This window comes from Chelon labrosus (genome assembly GCF_963514085.1).
Source record: "Chelon labrosus genome assembly, chromosome: 8".
NCBI classification, from domain to species: domain Eukaryota; kingdom Metazoa; phylum Chordata; class Actinopteri; order Mugiliformes; family Mugilidae; genus Chelon; species Chelon labrosus.
In genome coordinates this window covers 30,053,096-30,075,492 of record NC_140358.1, presented here as the reverse complement: position 1 = coordinate 30,075,492, position 22,397 = coordinate 30,053,096, and the positions used below count along the sequence as shown (strand labels likewise).

Genomic DNA, 22,397 nt, shown 5'->3' with positions numbered 1-22,397 from the left:
ACCTGTAAAACTAAACCAGGTACATTTCCAGTAACGTTCTGCTCTAAGCTGGTGTTAGCATCTGTTAGCAGTGGTTAGCATCACAGTATGAAGGTTGCTGGTTCTAAGCTGCTAGCCGGCTCCATCTGGACCTGGTTCCTATAAATCCAGCTGTCCGTGTTTGGACTTGGTTCTTCTCCAGTTCTAATTGAGTTAAACTACATTAGTACATCACATTACTACTACATGTCGTTTTATCTTGTAGAAAGATAATATCTGACTCTTTTATTCTCTGTCTCTTCTTTCTCTCTTCTCTTGACCTTTCCTCCTCTCTTCTTCTTCTTCTTCTTCTTCTCTCTCAACATTTATTCCCCTTTTTATTTCCCTCTCCTCTCCTCTCCTCCGTCAGCCGGTGTCGGTCGGCCGCTCGGTGCCAACTGTGCCCGGGAGTGTTGGCTCGGCCCCAGTGTGTTTGTGTTGGGGGGGTGGTTGGGGCGAGGGTGGGTGGGGGGGGGGCGTCGGGGCGAGAGACTAGAGGTCAAAGCCGAGGTGAGGCGAGCGAGTGGGCGGAGGATGTGGTGCCAGCTGGCAGCTGATCAGAGAACAAACACCCCCGACCTGTCTGGATGTGATTATGATTCTCATCAGTGTTTTATCTGTGATTTCTTCCTGTCAACAAACATCACGGACGCTTTAGGATCCTTAGGATTCTTTCTTATATTTGTTTTTAAGCTTAAAAACTATTTATATGAATCCTGACGCCAGTGGCTCAGGTTGAGACGTCCGCTAATCAGAAGGTTGGTGGTTTAATCCCTGACTGAAACGTCCTTGAGCAAAACACTGGACCTGGTGGCAGGAGAACACCTTGACTGGCAGCTTCCACCATCGGTGAACGAATGAGTGAGTGAGATTATAGAGCAGGCTCTTTATTCCAGTTAACTTGGAGTGGATTTTAAAACATAAACCTGATCTCTGAGTCCGACTGAAGCTGAACCTCGTCAGCGGTGGATTGATCAGAACAGAAATCAAAACATTGGTTTTAAAATAAGGTGAGTGGTGTTAAATGAAGATTAGACCAGGGTCCATGGAGACCAGGGTCATAGAGACCAGGGTCCATAGAGACCAGGGTCATAGAGACCAGGGTCCATAGAGACCAGGGTCCATAGAGACCAGGGTCAGGAACATGGACCTGATGGTTCTGGAGACTCATCTCCCAGCTCCCTGGTCTAATCAGAGAAGAAGAAGAAGAAGAAGAAGAAGAAGAAGCGTCACCTTATCTTTCTCCACAAAGTCCACGTAGGAAGTCCTCTCGATCTCCACCGGCTGACCCTGGCGGTCGTACAGCGCCAGAACGAAGTGGAAGAAGTTGGACTTCCTCAGGTTGGACGGAGGCTGCTTCTCAAAATGAGCTCGGGCCAAACCAACGCCGCTGAAACACAGAGAGGATCGATGGGTTGAATCTGAGTCTGAGAGGAAAACGTCAACCTGGCTTTATATTCTACAGGAGACGCATGGAGGTGAGCAGGAGGAGATGAACAAATATCAAGAGGAGGAGGAGGAGGAGGAGAACAATCAGCAGGATGAAGATGAAGAAAAGAAGAACAAGGAGGAAGAAGAATTCAACGAGAATAAAAAACCAGGAGAATATTAGATGAGGACGACAAAGACTGAGAGGAGGAGGAGAAGGAGGAGGAGAATGATCAAAGGGACAAAGATGGAGGAAGAGGATGAAGACATTAAGGACAAGGACGAGGACAGAGATAAGAACGATAAAGAAGGAGGAGTATAATGATGAAGAGGACAAAGATGGAGTGTAACGATGAGAAGGAGGTGAAGAACAAGGAGGAGGACAAGAATTAAGACAATGAGGACAATGATGAGGATGATGAGGATGATGAAAAGGAGGAGTCATTAAAACAGTTTTATAAAGTTTAAATCTGATCCAGAACATTGATCCTGATTAAACCTGGTTCTAACTGAACCTCATTAATACGTGGTGGTGTTCCTCAGGGCTCCATTCTGGGCCCCGAATCAAAGTCAGGACAGAAAATATATAAACTGAGAATATTCTAAAATATAATCAATAAATGAACCGAATGATGCGTCACCTGGAGATAATCTACGTAAATAAAAGTCAGATATCACAATAATAATAAATAAAGACAGAGCAGTGTTCTGTGCAGCGCCCCCTGGTGTTTAATCTGAGTCTAATTAGAGGAAAGTAAAGAACAGGTGCAGAGACAGTTTACACGACTCCAGAGAAATAAGTCATCCTCAGCCACACATCATCTAAACGTAAGAAAGCAGAAAACACGAGTTTCCAGTGGAAACAGAATAAAACTCTGAGTTGATCCTGAAATAAAATCGATGCTCCGGCAGGAAGCGACCTCTGCTCTGGGCCCGGAGAGCCTCGGAGCGGACGAATATTTTTACATCAATCTCATTTACAGCTCGTTTTTGTTTCCTAAAACACTTTTCTCTTTTTATTTATTTTATTTTTTTCTGATCGATACGATCGGCGAGGCACAGATAAATATTTATTCATGCTCAGGGTTTGTTTTTGGAGACTCGCCCGCTCTCTCTCGGCCTCGGAGCTTCCCGGCTCAGGGGTGTATTCCCCAGACGACAGATTAATACAGCGCTGACCTTTCTGCTCCTCCATTACCAACACTTAATGCCTCATTTGTAGGCCGGGATGTTGAAAGATCAGCCGAGCAACTCCTCACAGCGCTGGAGGAGGAGGAGGAGGAGGAGGAGGAGGAAGACGAAGAAGAGGAGGGGAAGGAGGAAGAGAAACTCTAGAGGGGGAGTAAGAGGAGGAGGAGAAGGACTAAGAGGAGGACGAGGAGGAGGAGGAGTTTTGACATAAAAATAAAAAACTTTGATTTAGGCTTTTGCTTCACATCAAATTATTTGGAAGAAGAAGAACCAGAACCCAGGTTCTACCCTGAAGGTCGTCCTCTGTTAGTCAGTCACTAGTGTGGATGTGTGGTGAGGTGGTAGTAGTTGATCATCTAAACAGAATCCATGGAGTCCACTCAGTCAAAGGCTGCACCCAAACAACAACAACAAACACTGAACGTTTAAAAGAAGAGAAAAGTTTCCTGGAGACAGCGTCAAGGAGAAACATCTTCCAGAGAGGGTTAGGGAGTTTATGGCAGCGTTGGATGACCAGAACATTTCTGGAGTAGAGAACACAAGGTACCAGCTACCCTCTCCACACTACATTAACTTTGACTGAAAGATTTATTGGACTGAATCCAGTCCACTCTAGGAGAAGACAAGGAAGACAAGGACAGACTTTAGGAAGCTACAGGAGACCAACTCTAGGAGAAGACAAGGAAGACAAGGACAGACTTTAGGAAGCTACAGGAGACCAACTCTAGGAGAAGACAAGGACAGACTTTAGGAAGACACAGGAGACCAACTCTAGGAGAAGACAAGGACAGACTTTAGGAAGACACAGGAGACCAACTCTAGGAGAAGACAAGGAAGACAAGGACAGACTTTAGGAAGCTACAGGAGACCAACTCTAGGAGAAGACAAGGAAGACAAGGACAGACTTTAGGAAGCTACAGGAGACCAACTCTAGGAGAAGACAAGGACAGACTTTAGGAAGCTACAGGAGACCAACTCTAGGAGAAGACAAGGACAGACTTTAGGAAGCTACAGGAGACCAACTCTAGGAGAAGACAAGGACAGACTTTAGGAAGACACAGGAGACCAACTCTAGGAGAAGACAAGGAAGACAAGGACAGACTTTAGGAAGCTACAGGAGACCAACTCTAGGAGAAGACAAGGAAGACAAGGACAGACTTTAGGAAGCTACAGGAGACCAACTCTAGGAGAAGACAAGGAAGACAAGGACAGACTTTAGGACGCTACAGGAGACCAACTCTAGGAGAAGACAAGGAAGACAAGGACAGACTTTAGGAAGCTACAGGAGACCAACTCTAGGAGAAGACAAGGAAGACAAGGACAGACTTTAGGAAGCTACAGGAGACCAACTCTAGGAGAAGACAAGGAAGACAAGGACAGACTTTAGGAAGCTACAGGAGACCAACTCTAGGAGAAGACAAGGAAGACAAGGACAGACTTTAGGAAGCTACAGGAGACCAACTCTAGGAGAAGACAAGGAAGACAAGGACAGACTTTAGGAAGCTACAGGAGACCAACTCTAGGAGAAGACAAGGAAGACAAGGACAGACTTTAGGAAGACACAGGAGACCAACTCTAGGAGAAGACAAGGAAGACAAGGACAGACTTTAGGAAGCTACAGGAGACCAACTCTAGGAGAAGACAAGGAAGACAAGGACAGACTTTAGGAAGCTACAGGAGACCAACTCTAGGAGAAGACAAGGAAGACAAGGACAGACTTTAGGAAGCTACAGGAGACCAACTCTAGGAGAAGACAAGGAAGACAAGGACAGACTTTAGGAAGCTACAGGAGACCAACTCTAGGAGAAGACAAGGAAGACAAGGACAGACTTTAGGAAGACACAGGAGACCAACTCTAGGAGAAGACAAGGAAGACAAGGACAGACTTTAGGAAGCTACAGGAGACCAACTCTAGGAGAAGACAAGGACGACAAGGACAGACTTTAGGAAGCTACAGGAGACCAACTCTAGGAGAAGACAAGGAAGACAAGGACAGACTTTAGGAAGACACAGGAGACCAACTCTAGGAGAAGACAAGGAAGACAAGGACAGACTTTAGGAAGCTACAGGAGACCAACTCTAGGAGAAGACAAGGAAGACAAGGACAGACTTTAGGACGACACAGGAGACCAACTCTAGGAGAAGACAAGGAAGACAAGGACAGACTTTAGGAAGCTACAGGAGACCAACTCTAGGAGAAGACAAGGAAGACAAGGACAGACTTTAGACTAGTGTCTAGTTATCAGCAGAGGAAACAAGTGGAGCAGTTCATGAAAAGAATGATCTGGATTTAAGGAGGTCTGGAGGACCTGGGTCTAAAGACAGAGACGTGACTCTATCAAATATTCTGTGTTGGAGTAAAATATTAAAACAGATCATTTTAGATTTTAAAGCAACAAACAGTGCGACTGAGTCCGTCACCTGTTTCATCCTGAACGCTCTGATCCAGCACATTATCCCAAATTAACCACAGAGCCGTGTCCAGACAGACGGCCACTCTGCCTCCACTCACAAACCTCGTTAGCGTTATTATTATTTCAATTAAGCTAATTGCGGCTGCATCTACTCGGCCGTTAGCTCTCGGCGCTAGGTGTAATAAAAACAGTATCAGACCCCGAGACTAGATCACAGCGAGGAGAGCAAACAGGACGACACGACTCAAACCAAAGATCAGCTCTGCAAACAATCACTGAGCAGCAGTCAGATCAGAGCCACACACACCAGGAACTAACCAGGAACTAACCAGGAACACACCAGGAACACACCAGGAACTAACCAGGAACACACCAGGAACTAACCAGGAACACACCAGGAACTAACCAGGAACTAACCAGGAACACACCAGGAACACACCAGGAACTAACAGGAACTAACCAGGAACACACCAGGAACTAACCAGGAACACACCAGGAACTAACAGGAACACACCAGGAACACACCAGGAACACACCAGGAACTAACCAGGAACACACCAGGAACTAACCAGGAACACCAGGAACACACCAGGAACACACCAGGAACTAACCAGTAACTAACCAGGGCAGGTTGTTTCTTCCCTGGTGTTAAAGGAGGACCAGGCCTCGGCCAGTGATCCCAGTGAAGAACATCCTGATGCCTGGACTTTATTTCAGGCTCTACTGGTTTCACACAAGATGAATAAAAACATTTCGGTGCAGACAGAAGGAACGGGGGACGGAGCTTTCACAGATAATTCAGCTTCTCTCTGTTCTGAAGGAGATTTATTTTAAAGCCAGGTAAACTGTTAGTCCTGGATCTGGTCAACGTGGTCTCACTGCAACGAGTCTAGTCCACATGTGAGATGAAGATCCAGATCAGGACTGAAGCTCTGAGAGCAGAGTCAGGATTTAAAACGTCACATGAAGGATGAGGAGACGGAGGAGACGCCACGAACCTCAGGAACCAGTAAATCTGAAATATCTGATATTAGTCAACTAAACAGAAACACCTCCGTAACAACCTCGTCCTCTCGTCTCCAACCAGAGACAAAAACAAACGTCCGTCCACTCTGAGGGACGTCTGTCCCGTTATAAGACGCTCACATTAGATTACATTACTACTTTTATTACTAGTTACAGTTTAAAGGTTAAAATCTGACTTCATTTTTAAGGTGATTGACCCAAAACAGTTTTTATTTTATTTTATTTCAGTAAAAATATTTTTACAGAATGTCCTTAAACATCCCCCCACATAGCTGGTGTATTGACCAGTGATCAATAACTAACCAATCAATCACTGCAGTTACAATAATATGATCAGTTAACTAGTTAATTACTGATGAGCCACCAAACCTCCACCAGACTCCATTATAAAAACCTCTTATTTTACATCTTAATAAAAGGCAGGAGTTTAAAGTTCAGTAAAAACAATAATCAATCTGGGATCATTTAACCAGTTAATTATTGATGAGACCAAACATCCACCAGACTCCATTATAAAAACCTCTTATTTTAGATCTCTATAAAAGGCAGGACACGAGTGTAACGTAGATTAAAGTAATCAGATTACATGAATGAGTATTTATTTACTCCATGCGTTTTTTCTGCATGAACCAACAACACAGCCTCTTCCTCCTGCTGGTCTGAGAGCAGTGACGCCAGGAGAAATGCATTGTGGGAGGTCGCTGGTCCGCTGTGGGTTGGCCGGCGCCGACTGATTTCCATTTGTGCACCTTAATAGTGTGTGTCATTCCTAATTAGGGCGACTGGCTCGGGGAAACGGCGGCTCGATGCTGGAGTGGCTGCTCCTGTCATGCTGCAATTACCAACAAATTAGTCTTTAGACTGAGGGGCTTCTGCACGCGCTCAGACGCCTCCGACCAGGCGTGTGCGCTAATTAGTGCGTTCTGGTGGGTGTTCAGCGTGTGAAAGAATGAACGAGAGTGTAAACGACGACGTCAAGCTCCGACCTGCAGCTGTTTGTTCTGCAGGTTTCAGCTCGACGGCGAGACAGAAACTAATACACACATTTACATTAGGACTCTGAAGGCAGCGAACGCCACGTAACATCTGAGATTCAAGTTCCTTCAAAAGTTCCATTTATTTAAAGAAAACTGTGACGGAGTCTGGTCCGCTGTTCATTTGTCCAGAAAAGGAAAATTCTCACAATGAAGCTAAATTGTTGATTTTTTAAATGGACTCTGGTGAAGAACAGTAGCGTTTCAGTAGCGTTTCCCACATAAATCATGACACCTGCTTCCTTATTATTTAAAACACATTTTTTTAAAAGGAGTCTGGTGTCTGTGTGGCGCGTTCAGGTTCTGTAAATGTTCCATGAAAAAATTCTGTAGCTTCTCTTCAACTCGACGACAAGACGGAATCTAACACACACGTTTACGTTACGACCGCGGCCTCAGAAGGCAGTGAACGCCACGTAAAACCTGAGAGTTTTCAAATGGACTTTGGTGAATAAAAGTCATTTAAATACGAGATGCATTCAGGGTGAAAGTAATTCAGGGTTTCACGTTTAAATCCTCAGGTTCTGTAAATCTGAGTTTTTTCCACAAACCATGTAAATGCAGAGAAGTGTAAAAGCAGACGACCTGCAGCTGTTTGTTCTGCAGCTTCTCCACAACAAACTCAACGCTAAATACTTGATTTTTTAAATGGACTCTGGTGAATAAAAGTGATATAAAAACATGTGGCGTGTTCAGGCTTTCAGTAATTATTAGTTTTCCTTCTCAAATCATGAAACCTGCTTCATGCCAGATATTTAAAAAGCATTAAAATGTTCTGCAGCTTCTTTCCCCTCCAGCGAACGCCACGTAAAATCTGATCGTTTCTGAATGGACTCTGGTCTGCTGTTCATTTCTCCATAAAATAAAATACGTCCATATATACATAAACACAACGTAAAATGATGCTAAATTGTTGATTTTTTAAATGGACTCTGGTGAATTAAAATGATGTAAAACACGAGGTGCATTCAGGGTTTCAGTAATTATTAGATTTCCTTCTCAGATCATGAAACTACAGATATTTAAAAAGCAGATTTAAATAAACTAAAACGTCAAAATGTTAAATGACTCAACTCCGCGGTGCGTTCGGGTTCTGTAAATCAGAGTTTTTCTCTGTTTGTCTGGATGTGAATGGTTTTCTGATTTATTTTCTCTGCTGAGGACGAACCAACACCAGCTGTGTGTTTCCTTTAGTCAGCTGCTTCCTCCTAACGCATCACCTGCTGCTCCAGGTTAACGTCTGCAGCTTTTCTTTGGGTCTTATTTATTTCTTTATGTATTTAGACGCGGCGGCTTCACTTCCACGACGTGTCGACGAGGATCTGTGGCAACGCGGCTGACGTGGCCTCTGCTGGCGGTTTAATTATCTAACACGTCTTTAAGGTGGCGTTCAGGGGAGTTTAATTGTGTGGAAGTGACAACAAGGAGGAGGAGGAGGAGGAGGAGGAGGAGGAGGAGGTCGACCTCTCCATCATCCCTCATCTTGATAAAAACTCTCCGATCCGTCCCCGATCCGTCTCCTCTCGCCTCCAGGGAGCACCGAGCAGAACGCCAAACGCTCCACGATCGAGTCGATGAGGAACGAGTCCAAAGAGGGGAATCCCCGAGTCGATGATTATTCACCTCATCCCAGCCCTTACCTGAACTCCCCCACCTCCCCCACCTCCCCCACTGTAGTTTATAACCCCGGCACCGCAGAGATAGGAAGGACGGGAACACTCACTCTGCTCTGAGTCCTGCGTCAACGTTTCATTACATTAATCTTTTAGGGCCGATGTTAAAAAGCTGAGAACTGATTGTTGTAGGAAAAAGTTCAGAGTAAATAAAATGTCACATAAATATATAGAAATATAAAACAACAACCTGACGGCGCAGAGCAACGACGGAGGGAATAAGACGACGACAGGGAAACTTTTTTACGTTTGTGACTCAAAGGTTCTAATTTAATTTATTTTAACGTCTTGTTTCCTTATAAACAGAAATAAATAATCAAACCTTTGGAGCCATTTGTGTTTACTGTTACTGTTTGCTGTTTACATCTTTGTTAATATGTTCGTGTTGTTTTTATTTGTTTTGGTTCCAGTTTAAACGTCTGTTTATTTTACAGGATGTCTTTAAACGTCTCACTGAGGTGTAGTTAATGTTGCGTAATGATCAGGGATCAATAATTAAAAAACATCAATCAATCAAAGTAAAGATAATAATAATAATAATAGGATCAGTACCAGTTAAACCTCCACCAGACTCCATTATAAAAATCAGCTGTTTTACGTCTCGATAAAAGGCAGGGGCTGAGGGTTAATTAACAGTAATCAGATTACATCACTGAGTCTTTGTTCAGACCTGGTTCTGAAGGTTCAGGATCCTGATGAGTGTGTGTTGAGATCAGCTGTTCTCAGCGACCACGTCTCCACGGTGATTAAAAGAAAATCTGAAGACAACTCTTTACGGCTGAATGTTTAAAAACTACATAACTACACGTTTGTTAGTTTGTTCGGCCCACCAGACTCCTTTTAAAAAATCAGCGATTTTACATCATGACGACATTTTGAGTTTAAATCTTCCAACACTGACAAGTGTGAAGTAATCAGATTACATTAATGCCTTGGATTCTTTTAAAATGTGACTTTTATTGTAAACGTGACTCAGAACGTTTTGATTCTAGAAGAAGAATTTGATGAGTTTCTGTCGGACGTTATCTTTTACGGGATGTCCTTAAACGTCTCGTCTACATAGTTGGTGTAGTTACTGTTAAGATCAATGATCACTTTAATAATACTAATTATCAGTTACTAATAATCAATAGGATCAGTTAAACACTTAATTAATGAGGAGACTTATGAGCCACTAAACTTCCACCAGACTCCATTTAAAAAATACATCATTTTATGTTTTAAGAAAAAATCAGGAGTTTAAAGTTAATTAAGAGTAATCAGATTAGGTGAAAGTGTTTTTATTTAATCGTGTTCTTGTTGCAGACGATGTTAGAGATGTTTAACAGAATAACTGAGTTTAAAATGAATAAAATCTGAAGCCAGGAGACACAGACAGACTCTGAGTTTAAACTAAATCAGGTTCATGGGTTTTTTTCCCGCCGACGTCGCCTTCATCCATAAAGTGTTTTGAGATAATCTGGATTATTTTTGACGCCGTATTAAAAGGAGCTCATCTCTCTTCAGATTGTTTTACTCATCAGTAATTATAATTATTTTAAATAAAACTTATATTTCCATCCCGTCTGATTTGATGCGTCGTCCTTCACGTCCACGAGGAGACGAGATTAAAAAACGTCTTCATCAGTTTGACAGAAACACGGACCGCTGAGACGTTCAGCTTCGTTTCTCTACATTTCATCTTCACGTTACGTTTTAAATTTAAAGGTTTATTTAAATCCCCGTCCTCCAACATGCACCACCTCTTAAAGACAGGAACTAGATTAACTTTAGATAAAGACGAGATTATTGTAATAAAACGTCACATAAATATAAATAAAATATAAAACAACCTGAAGGAACAGTGACGATACGACGTTTGGAGTTTGTTGGTGATCAGTTTAAATGTCTTTTATTCATTTATTTTTATTTTAACGTCCTGATTCCTCATGAACCGTTTAAATAAATATAAAATATTTACAACATTTAAGAATCATTTCTGTTGTTCCTTCAGCTGCAGAGCGTTCGTCTCTATTTTGTATTTTCTATCTGATTCTTCTTCTTCGTCTCAGAAGAAACAAAACTCTGCAGCAAACATCAGAACACGACCTGAGTCTGAACGGATCAGAACCGACCACGGCGTCGACCTGATGACAGCTCCCCTTTCACAATAAGAGCCATAAAATGTCTGCAGACTACTTCAAAATAAAAGTTATCTGCTGCTGCTTGTGTTGGAGGTGAAGAACCAACAGAACCAGGTCTGGATCAGAACCAGGTCTGGATCAGAACCAGGTCTGGGTCATTATTAAATGTTCTTCTTATTAAAGGGGGGGGTCTTAATGATGTGGACACGTCTGGACCTCTGTGTGTTTGTTAATCAGCTGTGTGAGACCTCGCCACCAGAGCGTCAGACGCGTTGAACGCCGCCGCGGGATTCAAACCAGCAACTTCCCGTTGTCACTTCTGAGTTACAGATAAATAAATGGAAGCAACGGAGACAGATAAACGATTTAAACGTGAGGAGCGTCCCGTCCTGAGGCGTTTAAGGAGAACATGTCTTTAACATAATGTTTTACTACATTTATTAAAAACGTCTGGTCTTCAGCTCCACCTCTAGATGATCCATTTATTCCTGATTCTTGTTCTGAAACAACTAAAAACTGAAGGAACCACAGAACGTTTGTCTGAGGGAACGTTAAAGTCGTCTCTGAATGATCTGTTGTTGTCACCTGTACCGTTCTCCTGGTGTTTGCTGCTTTGTGAACGCTGAGCTCATGTTTCCTGCGCTGACCCACATCAGATCATTTCATGTTTGATTCTGTTGCTGCGGTTCAGTTTTTATCGTCTGGTCTGATCTTTACCAGATGTTTCTGCTGATTTCTTCTCGTTCTCAGGACGTTTCTTTGTCACCTGTTGCTCAGATTTAAAACGTTTCACATTCTAATAATTTAACTCCTGCACATCTGTCCACAGCTGTTCCTGCTTCTCTACATTTGTACATATTTTAGCTAAATTAATAAAAGCTGCACATTCAGGCTGAATCTTTGTGACTGGAATCTTCCAGGTTTTCAGAATAAAGCTTTAAATTTAAATCAGCCTCATTTATTCCTTCTCTTCTCGTCGTTACGTTCAAACACCTGCTGCACATCTGTCCGTCCACTTTTAATCATCGTGTGTCAAACGCTTTGTAAATTTGTCAAATGTGTTTTAACCTAATTCAGATCGTTTCCCACAAATCCACCTGCTCAGGAACCCGGCAGCTCATCATCATCACCACCATCATCAGGATGAGGCTCTGTGTTATTTAAACAGCGTCTGGATCTTCACAAATTAAACTTGTCTTTAGTTAAATGTTAAACACGTCCACCTTAAATCCAGCCTCAGACTTTTATTCCTTTAATTTAATGTTTCATTTTCTCGTCTCAGAGCTGAAACCTTCCGTCGTGAGGTTTTGTGCTTTCAGCAGATTTCTGGATCTTCTCAGGACGATCAGGTTTCAGACGGATCCTCCTCAGGTTTCCTCTCTGCTTCACATTTTATAGATGAACGTGTGATTTTTGTTGTTTGTGATTCATCCACTCACTCACACAGAGGAGGCTTTTAAATGTTTTAAATTATGACCAAAAAATCTCTGGTTGAGTTTCTATAATGTGATTATTTACAGATTTCTTTGAGGTGTTTAAATGTGGATCAGATCTTTATTTACTGAACATTTAGATTTAAACTAAAACATTTAATGATTCAGGGAAGTTTGTTGCATTTTATTTGTTTCTAATAAAATAAAAGGTTTGAAAGCAACAGAACATGAAGCTGTTTAAATGTGACGGAGGATTTAAATCATCGATTTATTGGAGTTTAAATTTTAAACGGAAAACAAAAACTCTGAACACATGTTTTTTATTTTATTTTAAACGTAACGTTTATTTTAAATCATTCTAAGATTTTAAATTTATTTCATTATAAATTATAAAAGCTGATTTATGTCGGAGTTTAAACGTAGATTTTATTCTTCCTGTTTAAAGCTTGTATTTCTTTCTCCGCTCTGGCTCATTAATAAATTACATCTCATATTCACCAGTTTGTGCAGAAAGTTGTAATTTAATTAAAATCCGGTGAGTCCTTTAATGATCTTTAATTATTCTCAGAGAATCCCGGAGAAACGGAGGCGCGCAGCGGCGGCAGCTCGGCGCGTCTCCCGCCGCCTCTCTGCGCTCTTTACGCACCAAACCTCGAGTCAGATTTGTTTAAAGGAAAAAGCGGAGTCGCGCTGTGGGACATGTGAAGCTGTTTCTGCTCCGGCTTTGCTTTGTAAAGTCGCGGGAAAGCGGAGAGAGAATTCGGCGTCTCGCTCCGTTCGCCACCGGGAGGCTGGAGAAGCCGAACCCAGCGGAGAGGAGGAGGCAGGCGGCGTGAAGAGGCTGCAGCTCAGCCCCCAGCACCAGCGAGCACGAATACAAATACAAATACAAATAAAAGAGCAAATGCTCTAAAATGTATTTGTTAGTTTTCTTAATTTGATCTGACTGGATCTGAGGAGGAAACTAAAATGTCCTGCTGCGGTTTTTGTGGCGGAAAGTTTGAGCTCAGATGTTTCCACGTTTTTCTCTTTTACTTATTTTATGTCTTTGCGGATAAAATCAGAGGAAAAAGCACCAAGCTGAGTTAGTTTTTAGTTTTTTGAAGCTGTGACTTTTCTCTGGAGCAGTTTTAACTTTAGACCGAAGCCTCCTGCAGCTTCAACACGCCGCCTGGCACAGGACAAGTCGCATGTTTGGGGATGTTTTTACCTCTGGGCCGCTGTGTTGGCGTCCAAAATCCCTGCGCCCTGCATCCAGGAGCGGACCGGGGTCATGCCGGTGGGGAGCGGCTCCTCCTTCATGGTCAGGGCCCCCCGGGGGAGGCTGTCCTGGATGGAGAACATCAAAGTGTCCTTCTGGGAGCGTTGTCTTCACCAGAAACAAGAAAGCAGATGAAGAATAATCCTCCCTGTACCAGCCACTCAAAAAGCCAAAGGACCACCTGGATTAAGGTGGAGAGAAGTGGGGCGATGAGGAGGAGGAGGAGGAGGAGGAGGTGTAGGTGTAGGAGGAGGAGGAGGAGGAGGAGGAGGGCAGGGGGACACACAGGAGCGAGCTTCCCCAAAGTACCGGGTCCTGATCCAGAGAAGAGCCCGGGATCCCTCTGGGTTTCTCCGGGGTTGTTTTAGATCCCAGCCCCGGTTCCAACAGCCCGGACTTTAAACCAGCGCCTCTGTGAAGTTAAAAGAGGGCGGAGAGAGGAGCTGAGAGAGGAGCTGAGAGAGGAGCTGAGAGAGGAGCAGAGAGCATCTCAGAGGAGCCGAGACACGGAGAGAGGAGAGGAGAGGAGAGAGAGGAGAGGAGAGCCAGCCGGGATCCGGAGAGCCTGACGCCGGGAGAACGGAGCGGGGAGAGCCGGGATCAGAGGGAGGCGAGCAGCCGCGGATTGTGGAGAAATGAAAAGTGGGATAAAAAACACGCCAGCGCTTCAAAAAGGAGTAAAATGAAATGATTAGCAAACAAGAGGGAGGGACGGACCGTGGAAGGCTGCGGATCCCGGGGGAACAGGGGGATTGGGCAGCGAGAAATCTCATCCCCTCCCTCCCCGGCTCTTTATGGCTCCTCCGTCCCGGCGGAGAGCTCCTTCTCCCGGGGTCCGGGGCTCTGGAGTTCCCGGGGGACCGGCGTGGACCAGGAGGGGGCGGGGAAACCACCAAATAAGGAGCGCTCATCTGCATACTGGTCGCACCTCTGCCCCCTGATTGGCTGCAGACTCTCGGCGCGTCATTGTTTCTTCGCAGAGCGCGCTCCAAATAAGGGTTTCCGCGTGTTCGGCCGCGTTCACTGTAAAATAAATAAAGAAATAAATAAAAAAAGAAAAGAAAAAAGGTTTGGACAGAAACAACAGATTAGAGTTAATGAGATGAAGAAGGTGCAAACACTCTGATGGAGGTGGATGATGTTTGACCAACACGCAGCGTGTGACGGAGTCAGACCACTTCACCCCGGACTCGTGTTTCTGTCACTAGTGTTTAAGAACCGTGGGACTCCTGATTAAATGAGATGTTTGAGGCTGACAGGAGACACCGGCTCAGTCTCCTCCATCCAAACCTTCCGTGTCTGTTTCCACACAGGCCTGGAGGAAAAAGAAGAAATGAAATAAAAAAATAAAACACTCCCGGGTTTAAAGGTTTATTCTGAGGATACGAGACTTTAATACTGAACCCCGTCATCTGTATTCACTTCCTACAACACCACAGACTTCTCCAGGTTTTGGAGGATTAACCGGTTTCATGTGGAATAATCTCCTCTGTCATCCGCGTTCAGGATGACTGACACGGGCGGCGCGTAAATTTGGCACCAATTTGCGCATTTTTACGCACGGACATATGGCGCTCACACACACACTCACACACTCACACACACACACACACACACACACACACACACACACACACACACACACACACCGTTTTATTTCACACGGCCTTAGAAATAATTCTCGTTAAATTCAGATTCAGATTTTTTAGAATCAGATCTAATTCTAACAATAATAATAATAATAGTTTGGAGAATGTCTCTGATCATCTCTCTTGAATGTTTTTAATATTTGACTTTTTTTATTATTATTATTTTTTGGTTCATTTTCGTGGCGGGAGCAGAATTCCTCTAATTAAGCAAAAAGAAAAAAAAAACTCCAGAGCAGCACTGATTAAATATTTATCCTCCTTTAGCCCCGCTGCCTTCCTCCAGGGAACCAGAAACGTCTGGAAAGCCTGGAAAAAGACTTCTGTGCGCGGAGAGAAAAAGTCAATGAGACGCTGGGCGATGAAGGAGAGGATGAGGAGGATGAGGAGGATGAGGAGGAAGACAGGCCGGATTAGAAAGCAGACTCTAAATAAAACTATAAATATGTTTTGATCATTTTAGTAACTCTCCTATAATTACACCATTTATTAATCTTCTAATAAAACTAATTATTGCTAATTAATATTATTACTGTTTTCAGACTGAATCATTTCTAACAGCTGGTGGAAGAAAGAATTTATTGTATTTTATTTTTTATTTTGTTGATGTTCCTGATTTTCTTTTTCAGCTTTTTCTAGATTTTGGTGAAACTGGAACCGTTCCGTAGAGCTCCTAAAAACATCCCAGAACCTTCCTCAGATAAAACAGAAAGCCTCTGATGATAGATTTACTTCCTCTTCATCAGCCTCTAACAGCTCAGAATAATGCAACCAATGTCTCCTCTGTCCTCCTCTGTCCTCCTCTGTCCTCCTCTGTCCTCCTCTGTCCTCCTCAGAACCTCCTCAGTCCTCCTCAGAACCTCCTCCAGATGCTCCAGAGCAGAGAGGTTCTGGTTCTCTGGAGTCACCTCTTCTAGATCCTCATTAGCCCTTTAAATTTCTTCCCTCACTCATGAACCCATGAACCGTTTCAGATCCCGTGAACATCACCAGAACCTCCCTCAGACGTCCTGGGATCTTCTCCGATGTCCTGCAGCTGCTTCCAGGAGGAGCAGAGAGAGGAGCCTCCTTGCTCCTTTTTATTCTTCTTCAAACCGTCCTGGAAACCCTGTGGGAGAAGCAGAACCTTCAAGAACAATCCATTCATTAAATAAATAATCGGATTAATCAGAAATCTGCTTGTATTTCCTTTTTAAAGTCGGTTTAATTTCTTTAATCTCAGCAGAACACTTCCAGCAGCAGCAGCAGCAGCTCTTGACTCTCACCTTCACCTGTCTCTTTAATCTGTTTTCTATTTTAAAATAATCACTTTATTAATTCTTCTGCTCTCGTAACGAACGGGAGAATCTGCCGGGTGTGAAACACAGATGGCACTTTGTTCTGTAAGAATATAAATAAATAAAATAAATCCAGCAGTGAGTTTGAACCAGCCCAGTCTGCAGACACAGGGCGCCCCCCAGTGGAAGAACCCGGGTACTGCAGCTCAGTCACTGACACCAGCTCTGATAGAAACAGACTAAAGACGGAGACACAGGTTCATCTGTTTCACACTAAATATATTAAAGTTTAGTGTGTTTACTGAAGTCTGTAGATATAAACTGTAAACCGCCACAAACAATCAATCAATCAATCAGTCAGAGAGGACTCGCTCGCTCCTCGTCCCAGTGAACCAGCTCTGACCTTAACTCTGTCACTGATTCACTGTTAATTGTTGCTCTGACATTCAGAGCAGCAGAGGACTCACATGTTATGAACAGTGGGAGATAAACGCTGACATTTAAGTTCAAACCAGCCTCAGACTTTAGTTTGGAGAAGTTTGGGTCTGAACACTCGTCTCACTCTGGACTCACTCTGAGCGCTGAGGCCCCAAACACAGTCCTGGTTCGTCCTGACGAGGCTGCAGACCTCCTGCTGGGGGGGGGGGGGGGGGGTCACGACACCACTCCAACCATCTGAGGGGCATTTAACCTCCGAGACCCCCCCCCATACACACACACTAAGACCAGGTTCATTCAGCTGCTTGATTTTAAACTCAGACCAGATTAAACCTCGTTAGCGGACGCTGTCTGAACAGAACCAGACTCCATGATTCAGAACTATGTGCTATGCCATAACATTATGACCAGAGCCCCTGATGGTCTGGTTCTCTCGGACACATGTTCAAGAGGAAGGATCTGAGGAAGAGGAAGATGTAAATTAGGCAGAGGAGGAGAAGAAGAAGAAAAATAAGAGGATGAAAAGCAAGTAGAGGAGAAGGAGGTCCAATGAAGGAGGAGACCCAGAGTCAGGGTCCTGGACCAGGGATCACTGGTTCTGACTCGTGTGGTTCTGATGAAGAACTTGATGCAGGTTCTGTCAGAACACTCAGATGTCCTCAGACCAGTCAGGGTGTCCATGCTGACCTTTGACCCCTGGACCACGGCGACACGGAGGAAGGTGGTTCTGGTTCTGGTTCCGTAGACAGGATTCCCTGACGTCCCCTCTCAGCAGGATGATGCTCTCTGGCTGAGGAATGGTTGGAGGAGCTTAAGGTGCTGATCTCAGCCCAGTCCAGACTCTGTGGGACGTCCTGGACAAGCTGGTCTGATCCATGGAGGCGCCACCTCTCAACCTGAAGCAGGACTTAGAGGATCTAAACACCTTTAGAGTCTAGAGGGGTCCGGACCTAGGTATATGCTGGTCATAATGTTATGGCTGATATAATAGTTAGTACTGGTAGTTTTACTTGTCTGTGAAACAATAACATGGAGTTAGATTTTAAACTCAGAGTCTCTGCTGTTATCAGACGTTTACGTTTCATGAACACGTTCAGATGAATGTTCAAATGTTTTTCAATTTTTTAAAATCATAATAAATCATAATAAATCATAATAATCATATTTTATATCATAATAAATCATAATAATCATATTTTCACGTTTGTCCCTGGAATCAGTTTATGTGACGGAGACATGTTTGTTTTACTGTCAGGGTTCAGAGACACTGAATGAAGGTAGAGAGGGACACCTGGTGGACAGAGCTGCAGGGTACACTGAACGAAGAGGAGGAAGAAGACGAAGACGAAGAACAAAATGAGGAGGAAGAGGAAGTTCATAACATGGAGTTTAGAATCATTCCTTTTATTTTAAAACCATCAGAGTCTCTGTTTCCTGAACACGCTCAGATTTATGTGTCTGAATCATAATTCATTTTATTTTGATCATTTATTATTATTGATCATATTATTATTATCGATCATATTATTATTATTGATCATATTATTATTATTGATCATTTATTATTATTGATCATTTATTATTATTGATCATATTATTATTATTGATCATATTATTATTATTGATCATTTATTATTATTGATCATATTATTATTATTGATCATATTATTATTATTGATCATATTATTATTATTGATCATTTATTATTATTGATCATTTATTATTATTGATCATATTATTATTATTGATCATATTATTATTATTGATCATATTATTATTATTGATCATTTATTATTATTGATCATATTATTGTCTGACTGATTTGTTTTACGATGAATATCAGTGTTTATCCATGTGAACTGTCTCACTATCAGGACACATAACGTCTGAACGGGTCAACAGCTGCAGCTTTGTTTGTTCAGGTTGGTTTTTACTGTCAGGACCTAGAGACACTGGACGAAGGTAGAGAGGGACACCTGGTGGACAGACACTGAATGCAGGTAGAGAGGGACACCTGGTGGACAGACACTGGATGAAGGTAGAGAGGGACACCTGGTGGACAGACACTGGATGCAGGTAGAGAGGGACACCTGGTGGACAGACACTGGATGAAGGTAGAGAGGGACACCTGGTGGACAGACACTGGATGCAGGTAGAGAGGGACACCTGGTGGACAGACACTGGACGAAGGTAGAGAGGGACACCTGGTGGACAGACACTGGATGCAGGTAGAGAGGGACACCTGGTGGACAGACACTGGATGAAGGTAGAGAGGGACACCTGGTGGACAGACACTGGATGCAGGTAGAGAGGGACACCTGGTGGACAGACACTGGATGCAGGTAGAGAGGGACACCTGGTGGACAGAAGGTAGAGAGGGACACCTGGTGGACAGACACTGGATGCAGGTAGAGAGGGACACCTGGTGGACAGACACTGGATGCAGGTAGAGAGGGACACCTGGTGGACAGACACTGGATGAAGGTAGAGAGGGACACCTGGTGGACAGAAGGTAGAGAGGGACACCTGGTGGACAGACACTGGATGAAGGTAGAGAGGGACACCTGGTGGACAGAAGGTAGAGAGGGACACCTGGTGGACAGACACTGGATGAAGGTAGAGAGGGACACCTGGTGGACAGACACTGGATGCAGGTAGAGAGGGACACCTGGTGGACAGACACTGAATGAAGGTAGAGAGGGACACCTGGTGGACAGAAGGTAGAGAGGGACACCTGGTGGACAGACACTGAATGAAGGTAGAGAGGGACACCTGGTGGACAGAAGGTAGAGAGGGACACCTGGTGGACAGACACTGAATGAAGGCAGAGAGGGACACCTGGTGGACAGACACTGAATGAAGGTAGAGAGGGACACCTGGTGGACAGAAGGTAGAGAGGGACACCTGGTGGACAGAAGGTAGAGAGGGACACCTGGTGGACAGACACTGAATGCAGGTAGAGAGGGACACCTGGTGGACAGACACTGGATGAAGGTAGAGAGGGACACCTGGTGGACAGAAGGTAGAGAGGGACACCTGGTGGACAGAAGGTAGAGAGGGACACCTGGTGGACAGACACTGAATGCAGGTAGAGAGGGACACCTGGTGGACAGAAGGTAGAGAGGGACACCTGGTGGACAGACACTGAATGCAGGTAGAGAGGGACACCTGGTGGACAGACACTGAATGCAGGTAGAGAGGGACACCTGGTGGACAGACACTGGACGAAGGCAGAGAGGGACACCTGGTGGACAGAAGGTAGAGAGGGACACCTGGTGGACAGAAGGTAGAGAGGGACACCTGGTGGACAGACACTGAATGCAGGTAGAGAGGGACACCTGGTGGACAGAAGGTAGAGAGGGACACCTGGTGGACAGACACTGAATGCAGGTAGAGAGGGACACCTGGTGGACAGAAGGTAGAGAGGGACACCTGGTGGACAGAAGGTAGAGAGGGACACCTGGTGGACAGAAGGTAGAGAGGGACACCTGGTGGACAGAGCAGCAGGTTACACTGAAATAAATCACCTCACGCACTGGAAGCTTCTGACGCTGCACATAAAACCGTGTATTTACAAGTTCCTGAGAGAATCATGATCATAACAGGAGCTGAAGACATATTTTAACATTTGTGTCAAACTGATGGACAATAAAAGTTGTTTTGTTGTTGTGATATTTTCTATATCAACAACAGCACATTACAACCAACCTAACATCTACACCAGGCAACAGAAATATTCAGGAGCTTTAGAAATGAACTGTAAGACTCTTTAATATATTCTAATTAGTGTTTTAAAACTTCACGTTTACAGCATAATAACCATTAAATACCTGAGCAGCAGACATTTAACCTCCTCAGCTGTAGGCTGCTCACCAGACCCTCTGATGAACGTCCTGACAACAAGACAAACACAGAGGTTTTAACAGGTCAACTAAGACCTACTAATATTTATGGACAGATATTTAGCTCAGATTTCACTGTATTTCCAAACAGTTTGTAACAATAGACACATAAAACAAAGACCCTCACATATAGAGAGCACCACAAACATCACTACAAACACTAACGGCAAATTAAATTACAAGAAATTACTACAAACCCTCCTGAGAAAACTTTCCAGGAATGATCTGTTTATTTATTTTAATCTCCTCTTAGTTATTAAAATAGTCATAATATTATAAAGTGTAGAGAACGTAATATCATAATGGCAAATAAAAACACTTAAATACTTTCTGTCTGTGTTAAAACACACTAAACGTAATAAAACATATCTTAATACTTAAACCGTTTAGCAAACATTAGCTGGTGGCTAAAGTTGTAGCTAGCGCTAAGCTAACGTTTGTTTATTAATGCTAGCTTAGCCGAGGTTAGCTAGCAGTAGATGTATTTCAGCTATATATCATATAAACTTCTAAAGTCGTTTAAGCTCATGTTTATAGCTTCAACACCTCGTGTTTTTACTTTTAGTATTTTTTATTAATAACTTACCAAAGTAAATGTGGTCTAAGCTAGCATGAACCAACGTTAGCTGGTACTGAATGTTTGAGTTAGCACCAAGCTAACGTTGGTTCATGCTAGCTGAGGTGATGTTAGCCAGCAGTGGCTTCTATACATTTCATCAATAAATTCGATATTAAACACTGAATCAAATACTTACTGAGGTGTTTAAGATAAAGTTTATAGCGTCTCTCAAAATAATAAAGCGTCTTTTAGTTTAAATGATGATGCTAATGAAGCAATAGCTTGATGCTACAGGTTACCTTGATGGATCAATCATTAGAAACAGAATCCAACTGTTTAATCATTTTCATTTGGTGACGACAGAAGCAAAACATCTTAAAATAAATGTTCAATAAACAGGAAGTTTGCTGTTGACAGTGATTTGGTGACTTCTTGTGTTTATAATTTGAGCTCCGTTTGTTGTTGCTGATTTTTTTCTAGTTTACTATTAACTAATTAATTTGACTTTGAATAAAACCTATTTATTTATTTAGCTCCCTCTGAATCTAGATCATGTGTTTCACTGTATTTCTAACATAAAGTGTTTTAAACAACCTACCTCCAACAGATTCCACCTGTGCGTCACACGGCATCTTCCACCAGATCAGTTACAAAGATGTACTGATAATTAAAATAACTGTTGTTTCAGGATTATTAGGATGCCTTATTACATATATGCAAATAGATAAATAAATAAAAGGATTTATTTAAATCAATGGATAAATCTGGGCAAATAAATAAAACAAATAAAATGATACATCTTATATTAAGTAATATTATCAGATAAATAAATAAATACATCGTTGCTAATACATGAACAAATCCTCTCAAATTACAAAAAAAATGAATAAATAAATATATAAATAAATATTTATTTTTTCGGCCCCACCCACTCCGCCACCATGTTGTTGTTTTCTTCGGTCACTGGAAACAGA

At 43.1% G+C, this 22,397-nt stretch overlaps 1 protein-coding gene across 1 annotated transcript in view; it reads right to left on the bottom strand.

Annotated features, from left to right (window-relative positions):
* LOC311492236 (transcription factor COE3) overlaps positions 1 to 13,684 on the bottom strand; it is a gene marked incomplete at both ends in the record, with an annotated part of 85,836 nt that extends 72,152 nt beyond the window's left edge. Inside the window, 2 exons of the mRNA XM_084550456.1 lie at positions 1,252 to 1,408; positions 13,551 to 13,684. Coding sequence (XP_084406582.1) covers positions 1,252 to 1,408; positions 13,551 to 13,684 — 291 coding nt within the window. The remainder of the gene's footprint in view (positions 1 to 1,251; positions 1,409 to 13,550) is intronic.
* Between the last annotated feature and the right edge of the window lie 8,713 nt (positions 13,685 to 22,397).